Genomic DNA, 23,657 nt, shown 5'->3' with positions numbered 1-23,657 from the left:
CGTGTCTTTTAATATTTTCATGCGAATGTTAAAGTTTATACCTACTATGAAGGCTTGAAGTTGGCATATAGGCAGTGAATGACATGGTGGGGCAATGGGTGACAGGGAGAGAAAGTGGGTGGCAGAGGGTGATGGGGAGGCAGGGAGAGGCAGTAGGATATTGGAGAGGCAGCGAATGACAGGGAAGGGCAGAGGGTGCCAGGGAGAGGCAGAGGGTGGCAGTGGGAGGCAGATGGTGACGGGGTGGCAGAAGGTGACAGGGGGGTTGGCAGAGAGACAGAGGATGGCAGATGGTGATTAGGGAGAGGTAGTGGTTGACAGAGGGTGGCACAGGGTGACAGGGATGATGGCACAGGGTGATTAGGGAGAGGCAGTGGGTGACTAGGGAGATTATAATGAAGCTAAGAGCAGAGCGCTTGTAATTCTGTAACTATTAGATGTAAATGTAACTGATTATTGTTACTACGTGAAAGTAATACTTAGTAATTATTTTTAGTGCAATACCTGAAAGAAAAAAAGGGGTTAGTAATATGTTTACAGCCCTTTTGTCCAATTGCTGCAGTCCTCAGGTAGTAATGAATTCCGTTTTTATGCCGTGTGGGAAGGAGCAGCTCTCAGTGGAAAAGTTCACTATATACTAACTTTCCCTATGCTACCAACCTTGTCCGTGATGTTGCTGGATGCTGGTCTCTTCCTCTGGCTGGTTCCCCCCTCCGGCCGCGGCTCCTATGAGCTGTATAGCACGATGTGTATATTGAAGTCCCGGTCTGGTTAGTGGCTCGTGTGTGCTCCGCAGCGTGATCTAGGAGTGAAATCCCAGTACCTGATTCTCCGTTGGCTGCACTTCCAACGCGTTTTGGGCTACAGGCCCTTTCTCAGTGATGGCGCTGGTTTAATAATTTCTTCCTTTTATAAAGAAAAATGTAATGAATAATTCCGCAAATTAATGGCATCATCTCACCCAAGCAACTGTAACTGGCTGCTAGGACAGCAGAGACTCACCTGGGGATCTTTTCAGGTATACTAGGGAGAGATAGAGTGAGGCATAGGATGATGGGAAGGCAGAGAGTGTCATGAGTACGCAGTGGGTGATGAGGCTGGCAGAGAGTGACAGGGGCTTGGCAGGAGATGCAGAAGGTCTCAGTGAGAGAAAGGTTGAAGCAGTAGCTGCATGGAGATGCAGAAGATAGCTTGGTGATGCAGAGTGTGACTAGGGAGAGGCAGTGGGTGACAAGGATGGCAGTGGAGGACAGGGGAAAAGCAGAGGGTGACAGGGGGGATGGCAGAGGATCACTAGGGAGAGGCAGAGGGTCACAGGGGAAGGCATAGGTTGGAAGGGGGATGGCAGTGGGTGACGGGGATCGCAGAATGTGACATGGAGGCGGTGGATAATAGAGGATAACAAGTTGTGACAGGGAGATTGCAGAGGGTGATGGGGATGGACGAGGGAGGCAGTGGGTGGCAGACGATGACTAAGGAGAGGCAACACCGAAACACCCCCCACCACCACACCGTGGTGTCCATGGATGACTCCCTAATGCTGCACTTACTTTCAAGAGGTTCTTCACACACTCACTGAGAGCTGGATCCTCTAAGTCTGACTGCAGTCTGCTGCTGGCTGCCTGTTTCATCTGCAATTTTCCTACAACTCAGAAGCCCCAAGACCCGGGTGCACCCATGCTGCCAGCCGTATGCCTCCTATGGTTATCTGCATGTAGATGAGGAAGCCAGGAGTGCAGCCTGCTGGTGGCAGTGGTGGCAGCAGCAGCCTCTGGACAGGACAGGCGAGGCAGAGCACTGGGGTTGGGGGAAGAGCTGCCTGATGACTACTCAGATCTCTAAGCCAGTGATGTAAGGAGTCTGAAGTAACAGACAATTCAACTGATTTTTCAGACTCCTGGGATCACTGACTGAGAGAACAGAGACGTCATCAACCTGACGGTCCGCAACATGGAGTCATGACCCCACGATCAGTAAAAATTAAATGCTTACATTTGTCCTTTCAAAGTTATGATACAGTAGTTTTGTCCTAACTGTATGCAGAGAATGCTTTGTTGCACTTTTTGTCTGAAAAGCCCCCCACCATACTGTAACTGTCAATAATTAAAAGTGTTGTTGTTTTTCACAGTATGGTTACAAGCTTCCACAAATGTCTGATAGCGACGTGATTTACTGCAGTGTTTATTTCAAGTTGATTGGAGAGAGGCTATTCACATATCCTTCATATTGTGTACTTTTACGCAGTAAACATTGGGGTCTCTTTATGCAGTCCAGAAAAAGTCCTTTCACAAGGAATGATGGCAATTTATATCAGACTATAGCTGGTGGTAGCTTTTGCTACGGTCCTCCAGCAATAACGTGCTCTGCATAGGGAAGCTAGCTATCACCTACATATTTAATAAGTAAAATGGCAGAGCAAGTACCACTGTTCTCTTCCGATCATTGACATCCATACTTGCCTACTCTCCGGGACCTTCGGGAGATACCAAATGTTTTGGGTAGTCCCCCCCTGCACTAGTAGACAACCCTCCCACACAGGGCAGCCATCAAGAGGAGAATGTGGGGACTGATGTCCCGGAACCTTACAGAGAGTGGGGGCCCACCCCTGACTCTCTGTGAACAGTTCCTGTAAGTCCACAATGCTCAGGAGGCACTGGTAAGCACCAGAGCCAGTTTTACACACAATATATGAGCCAAAGGGTGCACCTGGACATTATACACAGGTGCAAAAGTATAAACTCCTGGAAATTTGGTGAGTTTTGATAAGAGATGTGCGGAAAAGGTAAGCAAGTGAGGCACTGCCTCAACTGCCATAGACTTTTTAGTCCAGAGTTTTGGCTATAAAAATTATTAGAATAATGCAAAGAAGATAATTCAAAAATATTCTTTGTATTTTTCATATACTTTATACAGTCAAAACTCTGGCGCAAACATTAGTACAGGTTTAGTATCCCATATCCAAATATTCCGAAATACGGAATATTCCGAAATACGGACTTTTTTGAGTGAGAGTGAGATAGTGAAATCTTTGTTTTTTGATGGCTCAATGTACACAAACTTTGTTTAATACACTAAGTTATTAAAAATATTGTATTAAATGACCTTCAGGCTGTGTGTATAAGGTGTATATGAAACATAAATGAATTGTGTGAATGTAGACACACTTTGTTTAATGCACAAAGTTATAAAAAATATTGTCTAAAATGACCTTCAGGCTGTGTGTATAAGGTGTATATGAAACATAAATGCATTCTGTGCTTAGATTTAGGTCCCATCACTATGATATCTCATTATGGTATGCAATTATTCCAAAATACGGAAAAATCCCATATCCAAAATACCTCTGGTCCCAAGCATTTTGGATAAGGGAGACTCAACCTGTATGAGAGTAAAATCTCTGCCTCATCCCAATGCACGTCACAGCGCTCCACCTATATGTAACGTCACAATGTATGACATCACACTGGAGTGGAGCAGTGAGGCAGAATCTTTTTTTGGGAGGGAGGGGTCTTGTCTATTTTGTCAGTCCCGGGCCCCACAATTTCTGATGGCATCCCTGCTCCCACAACCCAGCCACTTCTTGGGGAAGTGGGCAGAAGTGGGGAAATAAATACCTTGAATACTCAGTCTGGAGAGGGGGCAGAGCTCAATGACGCTATACTATTGTACAATAAAAGGGTGATCCAAACCGCGCTCACAATACTTAGTTGCTGCCAGCGATATCACACAAAGAGCCTTCACCTAAAAAACTCTTAAGTGCATAAATGAAACAAGAAAGGTGACATCACTCTGTGCTACTATAAGTGGACAACTCTAAAATAGAGGTAAATCTTACACAACCGTAATATAATCTCCCTTTGGTTAGGGAGGATATATATGATTTTTTCAGTCCCTGAAAATCAGAAAGAGACACAATAGTGTAGTATGAAGAGACAGAATAGAATCCAAAGTTGTTTTATTGGTTCCACTCACAATTGGACAGATTAATCATTGCGTATCACCCGCATAGGGTCAAATAATCCTCTTTACAACTGGAACTTCTGCACGCTTCTTGGGGAAGTGGGCAGAATGGGGAGATAAATATCTTGAATACTCAGTCTGGAGAGTGGGCTGTGCCCAATGACACTATACTATTATAATCACGTCATTTTAGTCCCATCCCCTATGCAAATAGCAACATTTCCCCATGAGGGGCTTAGCTTAATGATGTGACTGTTCTGGCTCCACCCACATCACTGCCCACCTTCTACTCCTCTCTGAAGAGAATTCAAACACAGGCAAGTATACGAGGCTGAAGTTAGCTTCTTATTCAGGCAGCTTCTTATTCACTTCTTATTCATTTCTTATTCGAGCTCCAGTTTCTTATTCAGAAAATTGAGTTTTGCAAGGGTTTATTAGTCTTGGGCCACAAATTTGGCACGTGAAATCAACAGAGGGTGGTCACTTGCATATGACCGGCCCAACACTGGTTTGGGCATGAAATACACTGGCAAAGTGGGCACACACACCATATTTTGCCATTTTGAATAAGTAGCTGTAGTTTTGCAAGGGTTAACTAGTCTTGGGCCACAAATTTGACACCTGAAATCAACAGAGCATGGTCACTTGCATATGACCCACTTGTACTTTGCCTGGCCCAAAGCTGGTTTGGGCATGAAATACACTGGCAAAGTAGGCATACACAACATATTTTACCATTTTGAATAAGTAGCTGTAGTTTTGACCTTGGGCCACAATTTTGACACCAGAAATCAAGGGTTAGATTAGCTCCTTATCTCTCAGGGGTGTCACGGAGAGACTATGTTGATTTAAAGGTGTTTGAAGCCAGCTCCTATCCTTGCTTGAAGGAGGCTATACTCAGCAGGATTGGGGTGACGGATCCCAGCAAAGCCCAAGAATATCATGAGTAGCAGCTGAACGCGTCTGAGCCTCCAATGGTCCAACTGGCATAATTGGCCAGACTGAGTAAAACCTGGCTACATATAGATAAAAACTCTGCTCATCGAGTAGTGGAAGTGGTGGCTCTAGACCAGGCTATACGGTTATTAGACCGCGGTGTAAAACACTGGGCCCTGCAAGCTGATCTCCAGGCAATTGAGGACTTAGAAGTGGTGATTGAGAGGTACCTGACCATGGGAAAATTTAATAAAGCCAAGCAAGGGTTACAGCCAATACCTAAGCCCAGAACCCAGATCCCCAATGTTAAACCAAACAGCATGTCTCCAGTCATAAGTTTTGAGTGATGGGAGCCCAGTCATGCACAGTGGTACTGCCTAAAGCAGGGTGAGCCAGTGGAATGCAGCTCAGGGAAAACAGCATGACCTGTAGTCAGTATGGTGGCTGGAAGTATTTCCTCAGCTGAAACTAACCTGATTCATCTGATGGTATAGATTGAAGGCTGGGATATCTGGGTCTTCGTTGATACTGGCAAATCATTTTTTACCATCTCTGCTAACCTGGTTCCTCCCAGGTCTGGCTAGGTTCTACTCCTGGTATAGGTGCTATGTATTCTTGGGGACATAAAAAAATGCCCACGAATGCACCTGCCGGTGGTGATTAAAGGACGACCGGTAAAAATGGTAGCCACAGTAGCATCCAAACCTCCTTATCCACTTATCCTGGGCCAGGACTTCCCACTATTACAGGAGGTTTTTACCTGGCATGACACTGACAGATAGAGGCTGTGCTGTCCCAGGGACAAAGATCTACTGTAGGCTAATGTTGTATGACTGTAAAGCCCTCTCTTGCCAGTGAGAAGCAGGAGGAAAGGGAGATTGAGACACATTGGTGCCCCATTGGTGAAAGAGTGTCTTTGCAGGACTTTGAACGATGCAACTTGTCCAATGGGGGTAATTCTGAGTTGATCGCAGCAGAAATTCTGTTAGCAACTGGGCAAAACCATGTGCACTGCAGGGGAGGCAGATATAACATGTGCAGAGAGAGTTAGATTTGTGTGTGGTGAGTTCAATCTGCAATCTAATTTGCAGTGTAAAAAAAAAGCAGCCAGTATTACCCTGCACAGAAATAAAATCACCCACCCAAATCTAACTCTCTCTGCACATGTTATATCTGCCTCCCCTGCAGTGCACATGGTTTTTCCCAGTTGCTAACAGAATTCCTGCTGCGATCAACTTGGAATTACCCCCAATGTTTTTTTTAAATGTGGTGGTGGTAAATGGTTAGGTAAACTGCGTTACCACCTAAATGTGCACCTTACTTTATGGTGAAAAACTATTTGTTTTACCTTGTAACTTATTTACAAGGTAAAAGGGTAGACCAGTTGCTGGTTCCCCGAAAACACGAGCAGCTGGTATTTAGGGCGGCTCACACGCATTCATGGGGTAGCCATTTTGGGAAGGAGAAAACTCTCCAACGTATCCAGCTATGGTTCTTCTGGCCAGGCATTCATGCTACAGTAAACAAATATTGTCAGGAATGCCCAGTGTACCAAAGACCGCACCCCAGATAGAATTTAGGGCAACCTTGGTTTTCCTGCCTATCATTTCCGTGCCTATTGAGCTAATTTTTATGGATCTGATAGGGCCAGTGGAAAAATCAGATCATGGGCATCAGTATATATTGGTGGTGGTGGGCTATGCCATCAGGTATCTGTAGGCCATACCACTACGTAACATGAAATCTAGCACTATTGTTTGGGAGTTGTAGATGCTGTATAACCATCTAGGAATACTAAAAGAGGTACTGACCGACTAAGAGACTCCTTTTGTGTCTAAATTAATGAAAAACCTGTATCGTCTGTTAAAGGTGTATAGAATTACCACTTCGGTTTACTACACGCAGACAGACGGTTTGGTCAAATGCTTTAAAAGAACCCCTAAGCAGATGATAAAAAGGGCAGTGTCACAAGAGAAGCGAGATTGGGACCTACTCTTACCTTAGCTAATGTTTGCAGTTTGAGAGGTACCCCAAGCCTCTATGGGGTTTAGCCCCTTCAAACTCTGCTATGTTAGACAACCCAGAGAGTTACTAGATCTATTAAAAGAAAGGTGGAAGCAGCAACCCTCCCAAGAGCCTAACATCGTTCAGTTTGTGTCCCAATTGTATAGGTGTCTAAGGCAAATTGCGCCTCTTCTGATCAAATATATGGTAAGGGCTCAACAGCATCAAAAACACAGTCATGACGTTATTGCTGTCAACCGCAGCTGTAATACTGGTGACAAGGTACTGTACTGGTGCTTCCTACTAAAGTAAACTATACCCAATGGCGAGGCCCTTATGAGATCATAGAGGCGGTGGCACCTGTGAACTATAAGGTACGGCACGAGGGTAGACGAAAAGAGGTACAAGTCTACCATGTGAATTTGTTGATGCCTTGGAAAGAAAGTGCCAGTCAGTCCTCTTGAGGGCGGCTCACACGCATACATGAGATGGCCATTTAGGGGAGGAGAAAACTCTCCAGTGTATCCAGCTATGGTTCTTCTGGCCAGGCATTCATGCTGCAGTAAAAAAATATTGTCAGGGATGCCCAGTGTACCAAAAGACCGCACCCCACTACGTGACATGAAATCTAGCACTATTGTCCGGGAGTTGTTGATGCTGTATAACCGTCTAGGAATACCAAAAGAGGTACTAACCGACTAAGGCACCCCTTTTGTGTCTAAATTAATGAAAAACCTGTATCGTCTGTTAAAGAACAGATGTTATTGCTGTCAACCGGACCTGTAATACTGGCGACAAGGTACTGAAAGTAAACTATGCCCAATGGCAAGGCCCTTATGAGATCACAGAGGCGGTGGCACCTGTGAACTATAAGGTATGGCAGGAGCGTAGAAGAAAATAAGTACAAGTCTACCATTTGAGTTTGTTGAAGCCTTGGAAAAAAAGTGTCAGTCAGCCCTCTTTAGGGCCCGTGAAAACCCCAGAAAGTCAGGTGCCCATTGAAGTCACTTTGAGTCCTAGCCAGAAAAAAGAAGTGGTTAACTTAGTAGCACAGTTCCAGGTTGTGTTCTCTGCCATCCTGGGGAAAACTCAAATCATGCAGCATGATATTGTTACTCCACTGGGGGTGGTGATAAAACAAAGGCCATATTGTATATCTGAGGCCCAACAGGTAGCAGTAAAATGGGAACTGGAAGAGATGCTACACTTGAGGGTCAAAGATGAGTCAAACAGTGAATGGAATAATCCCATTGTTTTAGAGACCAAGCCTTTTGGAGCTTGGAGATTCTGTAATGATTCAGAAAGTTTAATATAGTTCCTCATTTTGATTCCTATCCTATGCCCCGGGTTGATGAACTGGTAGAAAACTTAGCAAGAAGCCAGTATAAGGGGTACTGGCAAATTCCTCTGATGAAACTGCCAAAGCAACAACAGCCTTCTCTACCCCAGTGGGTTTGTTCCAGTATAAAGTGCTGCCCTTTGGTTTGGCATCCATGCAACTTTTCAGGGAGCTATGAATAAATTGCTTCAGCTGCACAGGGAATATGCAGCAGCGTATTTAGATGACATTGTCATTTTTAGCTCTGACTAAGAGTCGCACCTTCCAAAGGTGGATGCAATATTACAGTCTCTATAGACACACGGGTTGAAAGCTAACCCGGAGAAGTATGCCATCGGAATTGTGGAGGCAAAGTATCTGGAGTATATTGTAGGCCAAGGGCAGGTTAAACCTCAACCCAGCAAGGTGGAAGCAGTCCTCACATGTCCTAAGCCAAAATGTAAGTCGCAACTGAGGACATTCTTTGGTCTGGTGGGCTATTATCGTAGGTTCAGAGGCAGAACTTGCAGCGGTGCAGCCAGTGCAATGCATCAGGCCCCCGCGGCGATGAAGGGGCCCACAGCCGGAGGCACTACAATGAGTTGGGCTGACTCATTACATACCATCCGCCGTCAGGGTGCAAGCCGCCGGTCCCCCTTAACAGAATGTGGCTGAGCTGGTGTGCAGAGCTGTTCTCTGGCCAGAGGGGGGGGGGAGGATGCAGTGGAGGAGTCTGAGGAAGGAGGAGGGGCCATCTTCCCCTCTCATCCATGGGCAGCCCAGCTGTTTCTTTTTGCTATGGGAGAATCATGTGACCATGCGGCTAAACTGTAGAGTATCTGAGGTAGTGCAGCAGCATTCCTTGTGTAGCGGTCAAGCATGTGTGTGTTTATTTAGTTTAATTTAATTTTACATTTTTCCAATTGTACATTTCATCCTGTAAACTCAAAATCGCGGACCTTGAAGAGGCGGAGCATACACATTAAGTGGGTGCAGTTTGGGAGGTGGTGGGAGGGGTTGTTACAGTAAGCTGGGCTCTCTGCAAACAGTAATGATGACTGTGCAGTGACATATAACATACAGCACAGCATAGCATAGAGTGACCCCACTAAGGCAGCCAGGCACAGGGTCATGTTTAGTCACCCAGGATGTATATGCTGCTGCTGGCTGCATGATGCATAGTGTGGGCATCTGTCTCCATGGGTCTTGTGTATGCTTGTACAAAGAAATGTCCCATCTTTATACAGTGAGAAGCCTCCTGAGTTTTTGTGGGAGTTGTATACAATTGGGCGACAGTTATATTGACATTCATTATGTCGACATGAAGAACTGTCAACAAACAGTCCCTTGTGATCTAGCAGTTTTGTACTTTGTACCGGTGGCAGCAGTGCCTTTTTCTGGATCACATTGCATCGGCAATGTCTCAGCAGTGTTATGGTTAGTATTTTCCCCACTATCCCTAATCCCTAAACCTCCCTCTAGTTCCTAACCTTAACCTTTCCCCCTCCTTAACCCTAGCCACCCCCCCCCCCAGTGTCTAGTTTCTCCCCCTGCAGCCTAACCCTAAACGTACCCCTAGTGCCTATTATATTGGCGTAACGTGTAAAAGGAGCTCTACTGTGTGGCGTAATATGTATAAGGCGCTCTACTGTGTGGCGTAACCTGTATAAGGGGTACTACTGTGTGGTGTAACGTGCATAAGGAACACTACTGTGTGTTGTAAAGTGTTTATTTGGAATAAGATGTGGAAGATGATATTCTGTTCGGTCATAACTTCTGTTGTTAGACAGCTGCTTTGAGGAAAGTACTGTTTGTACTCATGTATGTACTTGATGTTACAATTGTTGCTTTATGAAAGGAATGAAAGTCTTGGTGCAACACAACAATAATTGCTGTAGTGATGGCTTCTCCCGGAGAGGAGACTTAAAAGGTAGGCAAGTATGACATAGCTGTGAGTGGTAGAAATGGAGTTGTCTCCTGAGACTGGCCCAGCGCTCCAAGCCTGGATTCCACCTGCACTGTCTGCGTGCAGCGCGCTGTACTACTTTGCCTCAGTCTCCTCTCCGTGATCCCGGCAGCGCTGTCATGGCAACTATACAATTAATCCCTTCTGTCATAGTGAATGGCGCCTCCTGTCTCCCGCGGCCTCCGCCACCATCACCACTGATTTCCTCATGCTAAAGTTCAAACAGACTTTCCCTCCAGATTCAAACATGGGCGCAGCCATGGCTGATTTCATCACATGTCATTCTACAGCCTATCCGCTGTGCTCTGGACTCTGCCTGATTGCTCAGCCAATACCTGCTTCCTAGCTGGTATAAATATCCTGCACCCAGGCTGCCTAATTGTCAGTGCTTTGGTTGTCTATCCTAGTTATACATGTCTCTCCTTTCTGTGGATGTTCCAGCTTGTGCTTCCAGGTATTCCAGCTCCTGTGACCGTACTCCACTTAAAGAGACCCCACACCAGTTACCATCTTGCGGTGCTGCCTGACTCAAGCAGGGTTCCTACATTGCATCCTGTGTCCTGCAGTGATCCATCACTGGCTTCCAGCTTTCAGCATTGTTCCAGAATCGTTTCCAGCTTCCAGCGGTGTTCCAGTATCACTCCTAGCTCTCATTGCCTACCAACATCGCTCTCTGTGATCCACAGTGACTTCATCATCGGCTTCCAGCGTTGTTCTAGTCTCGCTTCCAGCAGTGTTCCTGTGTCACTACCAGCTCCACAGTGACTTCATCACCGGCTTCCAGCTTCCAGTGTTGCTCCAGTCTCGCTTCCAGCTTCCAGCGGTGTTCATGTGTCACTACCTGCTCTCAGCTGTGTTCTGTATCACGTTCAGTATCGCTCTCCATCTCCAGCGGTGTTCCAGCATCGACCTGTTCTTCATCTACCACACAACATCGAACCACAGTTCACCATCGATACTCACCATCAGACTCTATCTTCAGCGGTGAGTTCAGTACACCTTCTGTCTGCACCGGTTCCATCTGGCATCCCTGGCAATTCTTCTAAGTTCCCTTCAACCTCTGTGCACTTGTGCAAAACCATCTTCCAGTGTGTCATCTGTTGGGCCGTACCAGCTAGTTCCCTGTTACAGCGGTTAGCTGTGGACTACGGACTTTCCAACTCTGGGTCTTGCAAAGACTTTGTTACATCTCATCCTGCATTTGCCACAGTATTCATTACCACAGCGCTCCCAGGAACTGTACTGCTATATTTATCTGCACAAGTTACTGTTGAAAGTTATCTGAACTGCCAAGGTGTCTAAACTGTGTGTTCAATAAACAAACTTTGTTTTATATACTCCGTTGTTGTGGTCACGCCTTCGGGCAAACGGTGCTTAACCTCCTGCATGTCCAAGAACCCTATTCTACCTCCATGGTTCACATACACACCAGCCCCTACATCATACTTGCCTACCTGACCCTCTCCATGAGGGAGAAAATGCTCTGTTCCTGGACTTTCCTGGTAATGTATGATTGCCATCACCTGTGGTGAAACACCTTTCTTATCAATTAACTAGCTCACCACAGGTGATGGCAATCATACATTACCAGGAAAGTCCAGGAACAGAGCATTTTCTCCCTCATGGAGAGGGTCAGGTAGGCAAGTATGCCCTACATCTGAGGCTTCCCCAGTTCAGCCTCAGCACTCAGTTGTGACAGGAGTTCCAGTCTATGCTTTCAATTGGGTTGGTTCTAAATCGGACTGGGGTAAGGTACCTTTGAAGTCACCAGGGGGCTGAACCACGTCACCAGGGGGAGAAGCCATGCCCGAACAGGGTACCCGAAAAAGTACGCTCGCCACGCTTCAGGCTCGGTGGCTCGCTTCGCTCGCAAGCGGGTTACTAAAGGTAACTATTCCACTGGCCTAGCTCCTCCCCCTGGTGGCATGGCTCCTTCACCTGATGTCATAGGTCCCTTGGGCCACTTGGATCTAGCATCTACCCTTTCAATAGGATGCAATTTGCAACTTCAAGCTGTACTTTATACAAAAAAGTGAAGTTTTAGGAACATATTCACCAATATAATAAACACATAAAAATTTATTAAATAACACATACAGACAGCTCTGGTATAATCTCATATTTAAGACCATAATTACTGTAGGTTTGAACAAGCAGTATATTAAAATAAAAATTACATTAATGAAAGGTGTTTTTGCTTTTTCCACCTTGTGCGTTACCAGCTAGACCTGCAATATTGTAATAGAAGTAGACCCAGAGTGGTTTTCTGGAAGCAGTTAATGTGGAAGTGCACCTAGGTATGCACAAGGTGACTAAAATAGGTGCACTTATGGAAATTGATAAGCACCCAGGGCACATTTTTGGGCTCATTTATGTTCATTGTGCTTGTACTGTCATCTGCTATAAAATTGCTCTGTAAAGTCATTCTTACTTTTTCAGTGTGCAGAAATAAAGTAAATAATTAAATTAGACTTTCCTTGTGTACCACAATTTGCTTCAAACATAAGTTGCTTAATGGCAACTTATGGAGCATCTCTTATAAGGTTTATTTAATTTATATATCGTTTTCAGTTATGTTGTATAGTTTGTATATTTAATCTATGTCCATGCATTCCTTAACTGTAAGATGCAAATATCCATTTATTTGCGTGAGAAGTCAGCCTCTCCAGTTTTACCCACGAGTAGATCTTACAAGAGATTTGAGTGCATTTGTTTGTGACCTCAAGTCTAGAATGTCTCATTTGTGTGGAATTCCAATGAGAATGATGAATAAACCAGTTTATCCAACTACTGAAATAAAAAGTCTTCAATTACAGGTAAACTCAAGACATTATCTATGTGTTGAACATATTTAGTACAGCCACTAGAGGGTGCTTGAAGCATAGAAAAAGGTTTTAGAATTTTTGCATGTAAGTTGATCGTAAACATACTTTGGAGATAAAAATATATATAAAGTAAAATGCATAGATCTTATCGCCAATACTTAGAGAGAATGTCTTCAAGAACAGTTCTGGACAAATATTTTAGACTGAGATGGCTTACTATTTTTAGGGGTATATTTACTAAAGGTATTTTCATCTAATTCTATTGATTTCAAATTGATGAAAATCAATTTAACTCAATGTTGTGTTTCATGAACTAAAACACACATTTAATAACATTTAAAAATCAATATATGAAAAAATGTCTGTTACTAAATGTGTGTTTTAGCCCCCGAAACACAACATTGAATTAGATCAATTTAAAATCGATAGAAATCTATGAAAATTGACCTTTCTTAAATATAGCACTTATTTTCCTAAGCACAGAATAGTTCAAATAGTATTTTGTGCTGCATGCCTGACCTTTGGAAAAGTTTATGGATTACTCTGTTTTAAACCCTTGATTTAGGTCTGTATGACTTTGATACACCTGTAATTTGATAGAACAATTCCTTAAATTACTTGTATATATTGGGCAATATTTATATACTGTTATATTTCTATGCTGCTACAGTAGATCTTGTCAAAGGATATTTTGAGTAAATTGCATGCATGATTATGTGTGAGGTGCATATACATTCAGTTTTGTTTGTACATGTACTGTTGCATAATCACTTGCTGGTGGTTCTCATAATTGAGTAATCTTACTGTGGATAAGATATTGATACATAGTTCTGACCTATATTGCACTACTATAAGACCATCATTTGGTTCTGTTCTAGTACCGTAATACATTTAGTATTCTTTTTATTAGCATATTGGAGTATATATAACAATACCATCTGTGATAAATCCTTATTACCCAAGCTAAAGACATAAGGGTATCCAAGTACTGATAAGAATAAACATCATTAAGGAAAAGGTAGCTGTCATAGGTGAAACACTGGGACTGGTATTGTTCATAATGCAATTGAGTATAAACAATTAATGACACTGGCTTAATGACATAAAATAAACAATTTTGTATCCCTAGGTCAATAACCCAAACTTAGTTAACCTGACAACAGAACTTCACTTCAAATCTGTTTACCAGGATTCAAACCACTCAAAAAACAGTACAGAAAAAAGCCAGAAGATGGTGCATATGACAGAACAACCATGTGAACTTTCTCTTGGAAATTTGCATTCAACAGATAATCATCCACCATTAGTCTATGTAGAAACCATTGAATCTCGGTGTTCCTACCCATCTGTGTCTCCTGTAGGAAAAACAGAAAGATATGTGCCAGTGTTTCAGAGTAAGGTTTCAAATTTTACCCCAAAAAATTTTACACTTGCAGCTGGAAATACAAATGTTGTCATTCCACAGACTCTCAAAACATGTAACAAATCGGACTTTAAAATAAAAAAAAATCTGTCAGTGAATTATATAAATTGTCAAGTTAAATCTACTAAACCTTTGTTTAGTCAGGTTTTAGAAGATAAGGGAAAATTAACAGCAAACAATTTGTTAAATAAACTCACAAATATGAAAAATAATAAAGAAACATTTAGCAAAACTATTAATACCACACCAGTGACCTGTTCATCTGTTATTGTAAAAACACAATCTGCGTCTTCTCAAGAGAAGTACATGCCTGCCTCAATCACAAAAAGTGCTGAACAATTCCCAACAAAGGTCAATGGATTAAAGAAGATACCAGCCTGTGCTTCACATAAACGAATGGCACATCAAAATGATACTGAAAGTAATAATAACTCCATCACAAGAATTGCAGCATGCTTAGTTCCTGACAGAAATATACAGGTAAGGGTAAATTATTTACTTTTGATTATAATTTTTGTCCTATATGGATTCACTGAGTAATATTCTATTCACCCTCACCGACTCCAACTTACACTCAAACTGACAAAATAGAGACTGGTGATGGGCCATGGGTGAGTAAGGATTAACATATGAATCATCATGTGATCTGCTATATTCCAATCCAAAATCAATCATAAAAAATTCTTCTGTACTGCTCAGCATATAAAATGCATACAAACACCCAGAAGCACATGATGTAGAGTCACTAAATAACCATATAAATATAAAAATAGTCCCATCATCACAAAAGCATGATGATGACCAGCTGCACAGCAGGCAATATGGTTGGCAATAAATAGTATTCTATTTTCCTCACAAAATTATACAATTTTCAAATTTTATGTTTTTATGTAGACATTAGGGCTGAAAGTGCAGGGATGTATATATCCACATGGCACTGGCTAAATCCACACTGCACTGTAGTGTTCATAGGGATGTGATACGGGATACCGGCATTTGGGATGCTGACGGTCAGAACAGCAACAGCTCAGCATCCCGACAGGGGTCAGATAAGTATGCTTACCCTAACTCTCCCTTCCTACAGCCTAACCCTAACCTCCCCCACCTATCCCTACCCAGGGGTGCCTAAACCTATCACCCCCTCCCCACAGCCTAACCCTTCCTTCCCAGCAGCTTAACCATCCCACCACAGACTAAACCTAACCCCCCCACGGCTAATACCTAGTGGTCCCCGGCATACTTATGTTTGGGATGTCCAAGTGATGTTGGAGTCTGGTGCTGGCATTCTGCCCTGAGTCAGGATTCCGGCACTGGGATTCCGAGCACCGGCATCCTGACTGCATCCTGTTCACAGCACATACCCTTTTTACAATAGCCCTCTTTTTATTGTCATATCCAGGCCCCTAAGCCGGCCTTGCTAATTATTTAAATCATACTACTTATTGCATATTCTTTGTTATTCTATATCCTGTGGTTACAAGTAGTTTGTGTTTTATATATATATATATATATATATATATAGTGTGGCAGAGACAGCATTGTTCCATGTGAAAGTAATGTGGAGGATCAAGACCAGGTTTTGGAAGCAGTAGCAGAATCCCGAGTGTGTGTTCAGCAGCACCTAGGATCTCCTGATATAAGGGTTTCCAGGATAGAGTCACCTTGCTCCTGACGGCAGTTAGTGTCCAGGTGATAGGCTGGGTTGTGTGGGTTAGACTAGGGACCACTGCAGCCTATCAAGAGTCTACTATGCTGAGTGTGCCTGTATGCGACTGCCTGTAATACCAACTGCATATGGACTTAACTTGCTATGTGGTAACCTGCTGTACAAAATAAACACTGAAAAGTGTTCATCTGAGTTCCCGTGTATGTGATCCTTGTCACAAGTGGTGGAGAATGCGAGCAAGGACACGGTGTACAGCAGAAACTGTTGGGAAGCATACCGATGTTTAAACTGCAAGTTTTTCCTTTTCTTTTCTTCTTCTCTGGTTATGCAGTGCAAGTGGCAGCCTTACAGGGCCATAGCATTATAGGCAGACTGTTTGCTGTTATGTGTTAAAAAGCCAGCAAAGCAGGCGGATGTCGGCTTGGACTGTTTGATAAGCCCGGCACATTATAGTAAACTTTCTAGATTTGTCCTTAAAGGGGCCACGCAGGGCAATATGGAGGAATTGCTAAAACAATTTGCTAACCTTGCAGCTGGGCAACGAACCCAGATTCAAATGTTACATGAGGGGCAACAAACCCAGATAGCTGGGCAACAAACCCAGATTCAAATGTTACATGAGGCCCAACGAACCCAGGCTGAAAGACAGCAAACTCAAATTCAAATGTGTGATGAGTTAAAAGCGCTAAAAAAATTTGAGCCAGAGCGGGATAGGCTACTGAAGCTCACCCCAGCGGATGATATAGAGGCATTCCTTTGCACGTTTGAACGCACGGCCACGTGGTTGGGATGGCCTGTGGAGGAATGGTCTGACAGGCTGGCTCCCTGTTTAACAGGGAAGGCACAGCGGGCGTATGTGGACATGACTGTGGCTGAGGCACAGTCCTATCCTGCCCTGAAAAAGGCTGAACTGGAAAGGATTGGAGTGATGGGGCCCAGCAAAGCCCAGGAATTCCATGATTGGTGGCTGGAGGGCTCTGAGCCTTCCAGGATTCAGCTGGCCAAACTAGCCCAACTGGCAAGGGCCTGGTTGCAGCCGGGTAAAAACTCTGCAGTACAGATTGTGGAGGTAGTTGCACTGGACCAGGCTATGCGGGTTTTAGACCGCTCAGTGCAGCAGTGGGCCCTTCAAGCTGACCCCCAGACATTTGAGTTAGCAGTGGTGATTGAGCTGCACCTGACCCTGGGAAAGCTGAATAAAGCCAGGTCAGGATACAGGCCAACACCTAAACCTAGAACGCAGGTCCCAGTGGTTAAACCAAAGGCACCGCTTCCCTTGGTGTGCTTTGAGTGCGGCGAGCCTGGTTATGTGCCCAAAACAGGGTGAGCCAATGGACTGCAGTGCAGGGAAAATGCCTCGACCATTGGTTAGCATGGCGGCAATGGGGGAATCCCAAGCAGAGTCCTCCCTGTTCCAGGTGCAGGTACAGGTGGAAAGCCAGGAGATTTGGGCTCTGGTGGATACCGGCAGTGAGCTCACCATTGTCGCGGCCAACGTGGTACCTCCGGGGGTTGACAAGGTCCAACCTCCTGTCAGGGTGTTGTGCGTCCATGGCGATGTGGAGGAGTGCCCACGTGTCTACTTACCCCTAACCATTCAAGGTTGGTTGTTAAAGGTGGTAGCGGCGGTGACCTCAAGACCCCCATATCCGCTGATCCTGGGCCGGGACTTTCCATTGCTGCAGGAGCTGGTTACTTGGCATGCTAGCAAGAAACCGTCAACCGCTGAAATAACGCAGAAGCCAGGGACCAGAGACTATCAAAGTTTAACATCCGGGAGAGTGGCTGCCCCAAGAGACTGAGTCTGAGGCCCATTGGAACCCAGTCTGTGAGAAGATATCACTGCAGGACTTTGGGAGAGATCAACGTGATGACAGCAATTTGGCACACGCCTTTGAGACTGTTAAAGTAGTTAACGGCAGGGTAGTTGATGCTTTACCATCAGAGAGTGTACCATATTTTGTGTTGAAAAATGATTTGCTATATCGTGTCGCTACTTTACAAGGGAAAAAGGTAGATCAGCTCTTGGTTCCCCTAAAAAACTGGAGCAATTGGTGTTGGATGCTGCCCATACGCATTTGTGGGGTGGCCATCTAGGGGAGGAAAAAACACTTCAACGCATCCAGTTAAGGTTCTTTTGGCCCGGCATCTATGCGTCCGTTAAGAGGTATTGTCAGGAATGCCTAGTCTGCCAGAGGACAGCCCCTCGGCTAGAGATTAGAGCTCCACTGGTACCCCTCCCTGTCATTTCCGTACCTTTTGAGAGGATTGGTATGGATCTGATAGGGCCAGTGGAAAAATCTGCTCGAGGGCACCAATACATATTGATGGTAGTTGACTATGCCACCAGGTACCCAGAGGCTATACCCCTGCGCTATATGAAATCTGGCACTATAATTTAATAAAACCCTTAAGCAAATGATAAAGAGGGCAGTGTCACAAGAAAAACGAGATTGGGATCTGCTCCTACCTTACTTGATGTTTGCGGTCAGAGAGGTACCCCAATCCTCTACAGGATTTAGTCCCTTTGAGCTCCTCTATGGGAGACAGCCCAGAGGAAGGGTGGGAAGAACAACCATGCCAGGACTCTAATGTCATTCAGTTTGTGGCCCAGTTATACGGCCGTCTAAGAGAGATTGTGCCACTGCTGAACGAACACATGGAAAGGGCCCAAAAACGTCAGAAACAGAGGTATGACGTCACCTCAGTTAACCGGTCCTTTAATCCGGGAGACAAAGTGTTATTGCTGGTGCCCACCACAGAAAGCAAGATGTATGCCCAATGGCTGGGACCTTATGAGATCATCGAGACAGTGGGACCGGTCAATTACAGGGTCCAACAGGAGGGTAGAAGGAGGGAGGTACAAGTCTACCATGTAAACCTGTTAAAAACCCTGGAAGGAAATTGCCAATCGGCCCACTTTGGTAGCTAAAAAGGTTTCAGAATGCCAGGTACCCATTAAAGTCATGCTTACTCCTGAACAGAAACGGGAAGTGGTGAGCTTGGTGAAACGCTACCAAGATGTGTTTTCTGCCATTCCGGGAAAGACACAGATTATCCAACATGATGTTGTGACTTCACCCGGGGTGGTCATTAAACAGAGGTCATATCGCATACCCGAAGCGAAGCGGGCAGCGGTAAAGCAGGAGGTGGAAGAGATGTTACGCCTAGGGGTTATAGAGGAATCCACCAGTGAGTGGAATAATCCAATTGTCCTAGTACCGAAGCCTTCAGGTGCCTTACGGTCCTGGAATGACTTCCGAAAATGAAATCAAGTGTCCCGGTTTGATTCTTACCCTATGCCCTGGATGGACAAGTTAGTAGAAAATTTAGCCAATAGGCAATATCTCCTTACACTCGATTTGATAAAAGGTTATTGGCAGATCCCGTTAACAGAAGATGCTAAGGCAAAAACAGCCTTTTCTACCCCAGAAGGCTTATTCCAATATAAAATAATAATAATTATTATTATTATTTTATTTATATAGCGCTCTTTCTCCAATAGGACTCAAGGCACTTAACAGATACATAGCATAATATAGTACAGAAAATAATGAAGTACAGAACAGCTTTTCATAAAGTACAGAAGCATGAAGATACTAAAGGGACAATTATGGGAATGCTTGAGTAAAAAGGAAAGTCTTGAGTCTACTTTTGAAGGATTCTATAGTTGGGGCCTCTCGCACTGCGCGGGGAAGTGAGTTCCATAGAGTCGTAGCCGCATGACTAAAAGCTCGACCCCCAGATGAATTACGGGTGATTCTAGGTACTGCTAAAAGTCCTTCATCTACAGATCGCAGTAATCGAGTGGGGCAGTATGGGGTCAGTAGCTGCTTCAGGTACCTTGGGCCCTGGTCATGTAGTGCTTTGAAACTCAGTAAACCAATCTTGAAAATGATTCGCCATCTTACAGACAGCCAGCGAAGGGAGTAGAGTATGGGTGTTATGTGGCTAGAACGGGGCTGGTCAGTTAACAGCCTGGAAGCTGTGTTTTGCACCAGCTGTAAGCGGTGCAATTCTTTTGCTGGGAGACCAAGGTAGAGGGCATTACAGTAGTCTAATCGAGATGATACAAAAGCATGGATGACTTTTGACAGATCATCTGAGGGAATTAAGTGCTTGATTCTGGCTATGTTCCTCAGGTGAAAGAATGAGGATTTGATTGTAGCTGATATCTGATGTTTAAGTGTCAAGCCACCATCCAGGACAACGCCAAGATTCCGCACACAATCAGTGGCTTGTAATTCTGAATACCCGAGTGTAAGTCCAGTTGGTTGGCTATGCTGCAGGTTTGTCCCATTTGGTTTACATGGAGCCCCAGCAACCTTCCAGAGAGCTATGAATAAGTTGCTGCGGCCCCACAGGGAATATGCGACTGCATATTTAGATGACATTGTTATTTTCAGCTCTGACTGGGAGTCACACCTACCAAAAGTAGAAGCCGTTTTACAATCTCTATGGGCACATGGGTTTACCGCCAACCCTGAGAATTTTGCCATTGGTATGACTGAGGCCAAGTATTTGGGGTACATTGTGGGCAGAGGACAGGTTAAACCGCAGCCTAGTAAGGTCAAAGCAGTCCTCACCTGGTCTAGACCTAAATGTAAATCACAACTTAGGACATTTCTCGGTTTTATCGGATATTATAGCAGGTTCATTCGATATTTTGCCGCTAGAGCGGCTCCACTAACCGAATGTTTAAAAAAACAATTCCCAGACAAGATAATGTGGTCTAGACCAGTGGAAACTGCTTGGCAGGATTTAAGATGAGCTCCTGACTTTAAAAAACAATTTGTGTTACAAACGGATGACTCTGGGACAGGATTAGGAGCAGTCCTATCCCAAGAAGTAGATGGAGAGGAGAAGCCCATCCTCTACCTTAGCCGTAAATTATTGCCCAGGGAGCGCAGGTACTCAACTGTAGAGCAGGAGTGCTTGGTTGGCCATTAAATGGGCAGTTGAGTCATTAAGGTATTTTCTGCAGCGGGGTACACTGGTATTCCACAGGGAATAACATCGGGGTGTAGAGTAGGATCTTGATCCGAGGCACCAACAGGCTAAAAGCTTTGTCTGTTCCCAAGAAGCTCAGCGCCGCCTCCTCTACAACCCCGCCTCCATGCACAGGAGCTCAGTTTGTAAGTTGGTGCCTGCAGTGCAGGCAGCTAACAGGCAGGGCTGCTCCAGGAGCCCTAACAAGAGCCATTTTAAAGAAGATAGAAGACTTCAAGGGCTTCAGCAGAGGCACTCTAGTGCTAGATGTCATTCTAATATCTCCTGCTGCAGCTCCATCTCCTCCCCCACCGGTGCTGTATACTCCCGCATCCCTGGTTGCCGGTTACTTACAGCGGAGGCTCTGGCTCTTCACCCAGGGCACACACACTAACTGAAGTTCTCCGGGATCACATGGCAGCACTCAGGGAGGAGGTAAGAGGGTCCCCCAGGTGGGACCCGCTAGAAATTGCGATCCGCCATTAGGAGGCGGGCCGCGCACGCTGGCGTGGACACTGTGGCAGTACAGAGACCCCACTAGACCACCAGGGCAGGGCAAGGGCACAGGTCGGATTAGGCTATAATACATTTTATTAAGGCCCGCAGTACCCGGTGGTGAAGTCCAGCAAAGGGATAAGGCTCTGGCCTGTAGCCCTTCCCCCAGTCCCTGGGCACCATTTAGAGTAAATGTTCCCGTCCTCGAGCTGCATCTCTCTGTGTCCCTTACTCCCTGTCAGCGTTTGGGCGCCATTACACACAGCTGTGCTGATTCTGGGACTGCTGGGTGATGTCTCCCCTGTAAATCCGCCTGCATCATCAGCGCTGTGCATTTATAGGACACTTAAGTATTCTACATGTCATTTAGACAGTGTTAGTTAAGAACAAGTGCATACTTCAGGGTTATTTAGTACAAGTACCCTGTGATATTCATCCAGTTTTTACTGTGCATTGATATATCTGTTTATATACATAGCTTTACTCAGTAATAGTATTGCTAGTCCAGTGCAGTTTTATTGTTTGTCATAATTCCTGCATTGTACATGTGACTGTGTGTGTGTGCATATAGTTGCTGGGTGATCTCTACTCCGTGTATCTCACTCCTACTGCTATCCCTAAATTCTTTAACCTGAGGGGGCTCTGTGCGTCAGGGTTATTAGATAATATAGGTATTTCACAGGATATACGCATTTTGTATTTTTCTCTGTGTTTTTTAGTCACATTTTACCCCAGAAATCCTCTGTTTGTGCTGTCACACTGCACGGGGAAGTTGTGTTAGGTATTACATCTGCTGATATTGGGGGTCATTCCGAGTTGTTCGCTCGCAAGCTGCTTTTAGCAGCTTTGCACGCGCTAAGCCGCCGCCTACTGGGAGTGAATCTTAGCATAGTAAAATTGCGAACAAAAGATTCTCAAAATTGCGATTACACACCTCTTAGCAGTTTCTGAGTAGCTTCAAAGTTACTCGGCATCTGCGATCAGTTCAGTGCTTGTCGTTCCTGGTTTGACGTCACAAACACACCCAGCGTTCGCCCAGACACTCCTCCGTTTCTCCAGCCACTCCCGCGTTTTTCCCAGAAACTGTAGCGTTTTTTCGCACACACTCATAAAACGGCCAGTTTCCGCCCAGAAACACCCACTTCCTGTCAATCACATTACGATCACCAGAACGAAGAAAAAACCGTGAGTAAAATTCCTAACTGCATAGCAAATTTACTTGGCGCAGTCGCACTGCGGACATTGCGCATGCGCATTCGCGACTAATCGCTCCGTTGCGAGAAAAAAATAACGAGCGAACAACTCAGAATGACCCCCATTGTACTGTTCCACCCGTGGTTTACGCTTTCATATCATGTCAGCTACAGGGGACGATGGGTCCTGGGGCTGATTCCGCCGTGCGCGATTATGATGTCCCAGATGCATTTGAGGATAACATGGCTGCAGAGGGTTCAGGTTTTGGGGGTTCTGTACCCCCCAGTCAGTTTGTAACAACGGGTGCACATCAGGTCCCGCCTTGGTCTGCCTTTTCTAATTTACTGACTACGCTGGTAACTAGACTTGCGCCCCCTATGGGACCTCCTGTGCCTTATCAGCCTGGACAGATGCTCTGTCCACTCAGTTACAGCACTTGAATAACTCTTTGGATAAAAGTATTCCTGACCCTCGCCCGCCTAAGACTAAACCTAAGAAGTTCTCTAAGCGGGCTGTTACTTCCTCTCAATCCACGCATGTTCCAGATACTTTGTCCGATGAAGATGGCGTGTATACTGACCCCACAGACTCTGATCATGACGGTTCTGATGTGAAATCTGTTTCACAGATAGATGTTCCTGATCTATTAGAGGCTATCAGGCTCATTCTTCAGATTTATGATGATCCTGAGCCTGCTACTACATCTAAGAAACCGGACAGGTTCAAACGTCAGAAGGTTACTAAATTGGTTTTACCTCATTCTGACCACTTGGTTGACATGCGTGAGAAACCCTGGGAGAACCCAGGAAAGAAATTCACCCCGCACAAGAAGATGCTAGCCCACTATCCCTTTGCGGCAGAATTGAGTAAAAATTTGGAAA

The 23,657-nt window shown here is 44.9% G+C and overlaps 1 protein-coding gene across 7 annotated transcripts in view; it reads left to right on the top strand.

Moving 5' to 3' along the window:
* C5H18orf63 (chromosome 5 C18orf63 homolog) overlaps positions 1–23,657 on the top strand; it is a 506,655-nt gene that overhangs the window by 426,684 nt on the left and 56,314 nt on the right. For all 7 annotated transcript variants that reach the window (XM_063923371.1, XM_063923370.1, XM_063923375.1 and 4 more), the window contains one exon: positions 14,139–14,912. In XM_063923371.1, coding sequence (XP_063779441.1) covers positions 14,139–14,912 — 774 coding nt within the window. The remainder of the gene's footprint in view (positions 1–14,138; positions 14,913–23,657) is intronic.

This window comes from Pseudophryne corroboree, chromosome 5, assembly GCF_028390025.1.
Source record: "Pseudophryne corroboree isolate aPseCor3 chromosome 5, aPseCor3.hap2, whole genome shotgun sequence".
Taxonomy (NCBI): domain Eukaryota; kingdom Metazoa; phylum Chordata; class Amphibia; order Anura; family Myobatrachidae; genus Pseudophryne; species Pseudophryne corroboree.
The sequence above is the reverse complement of the archived record's forward strand: the minus strand, read 5'-3'. Positions and strand labels throughout refer to the sequence as shown.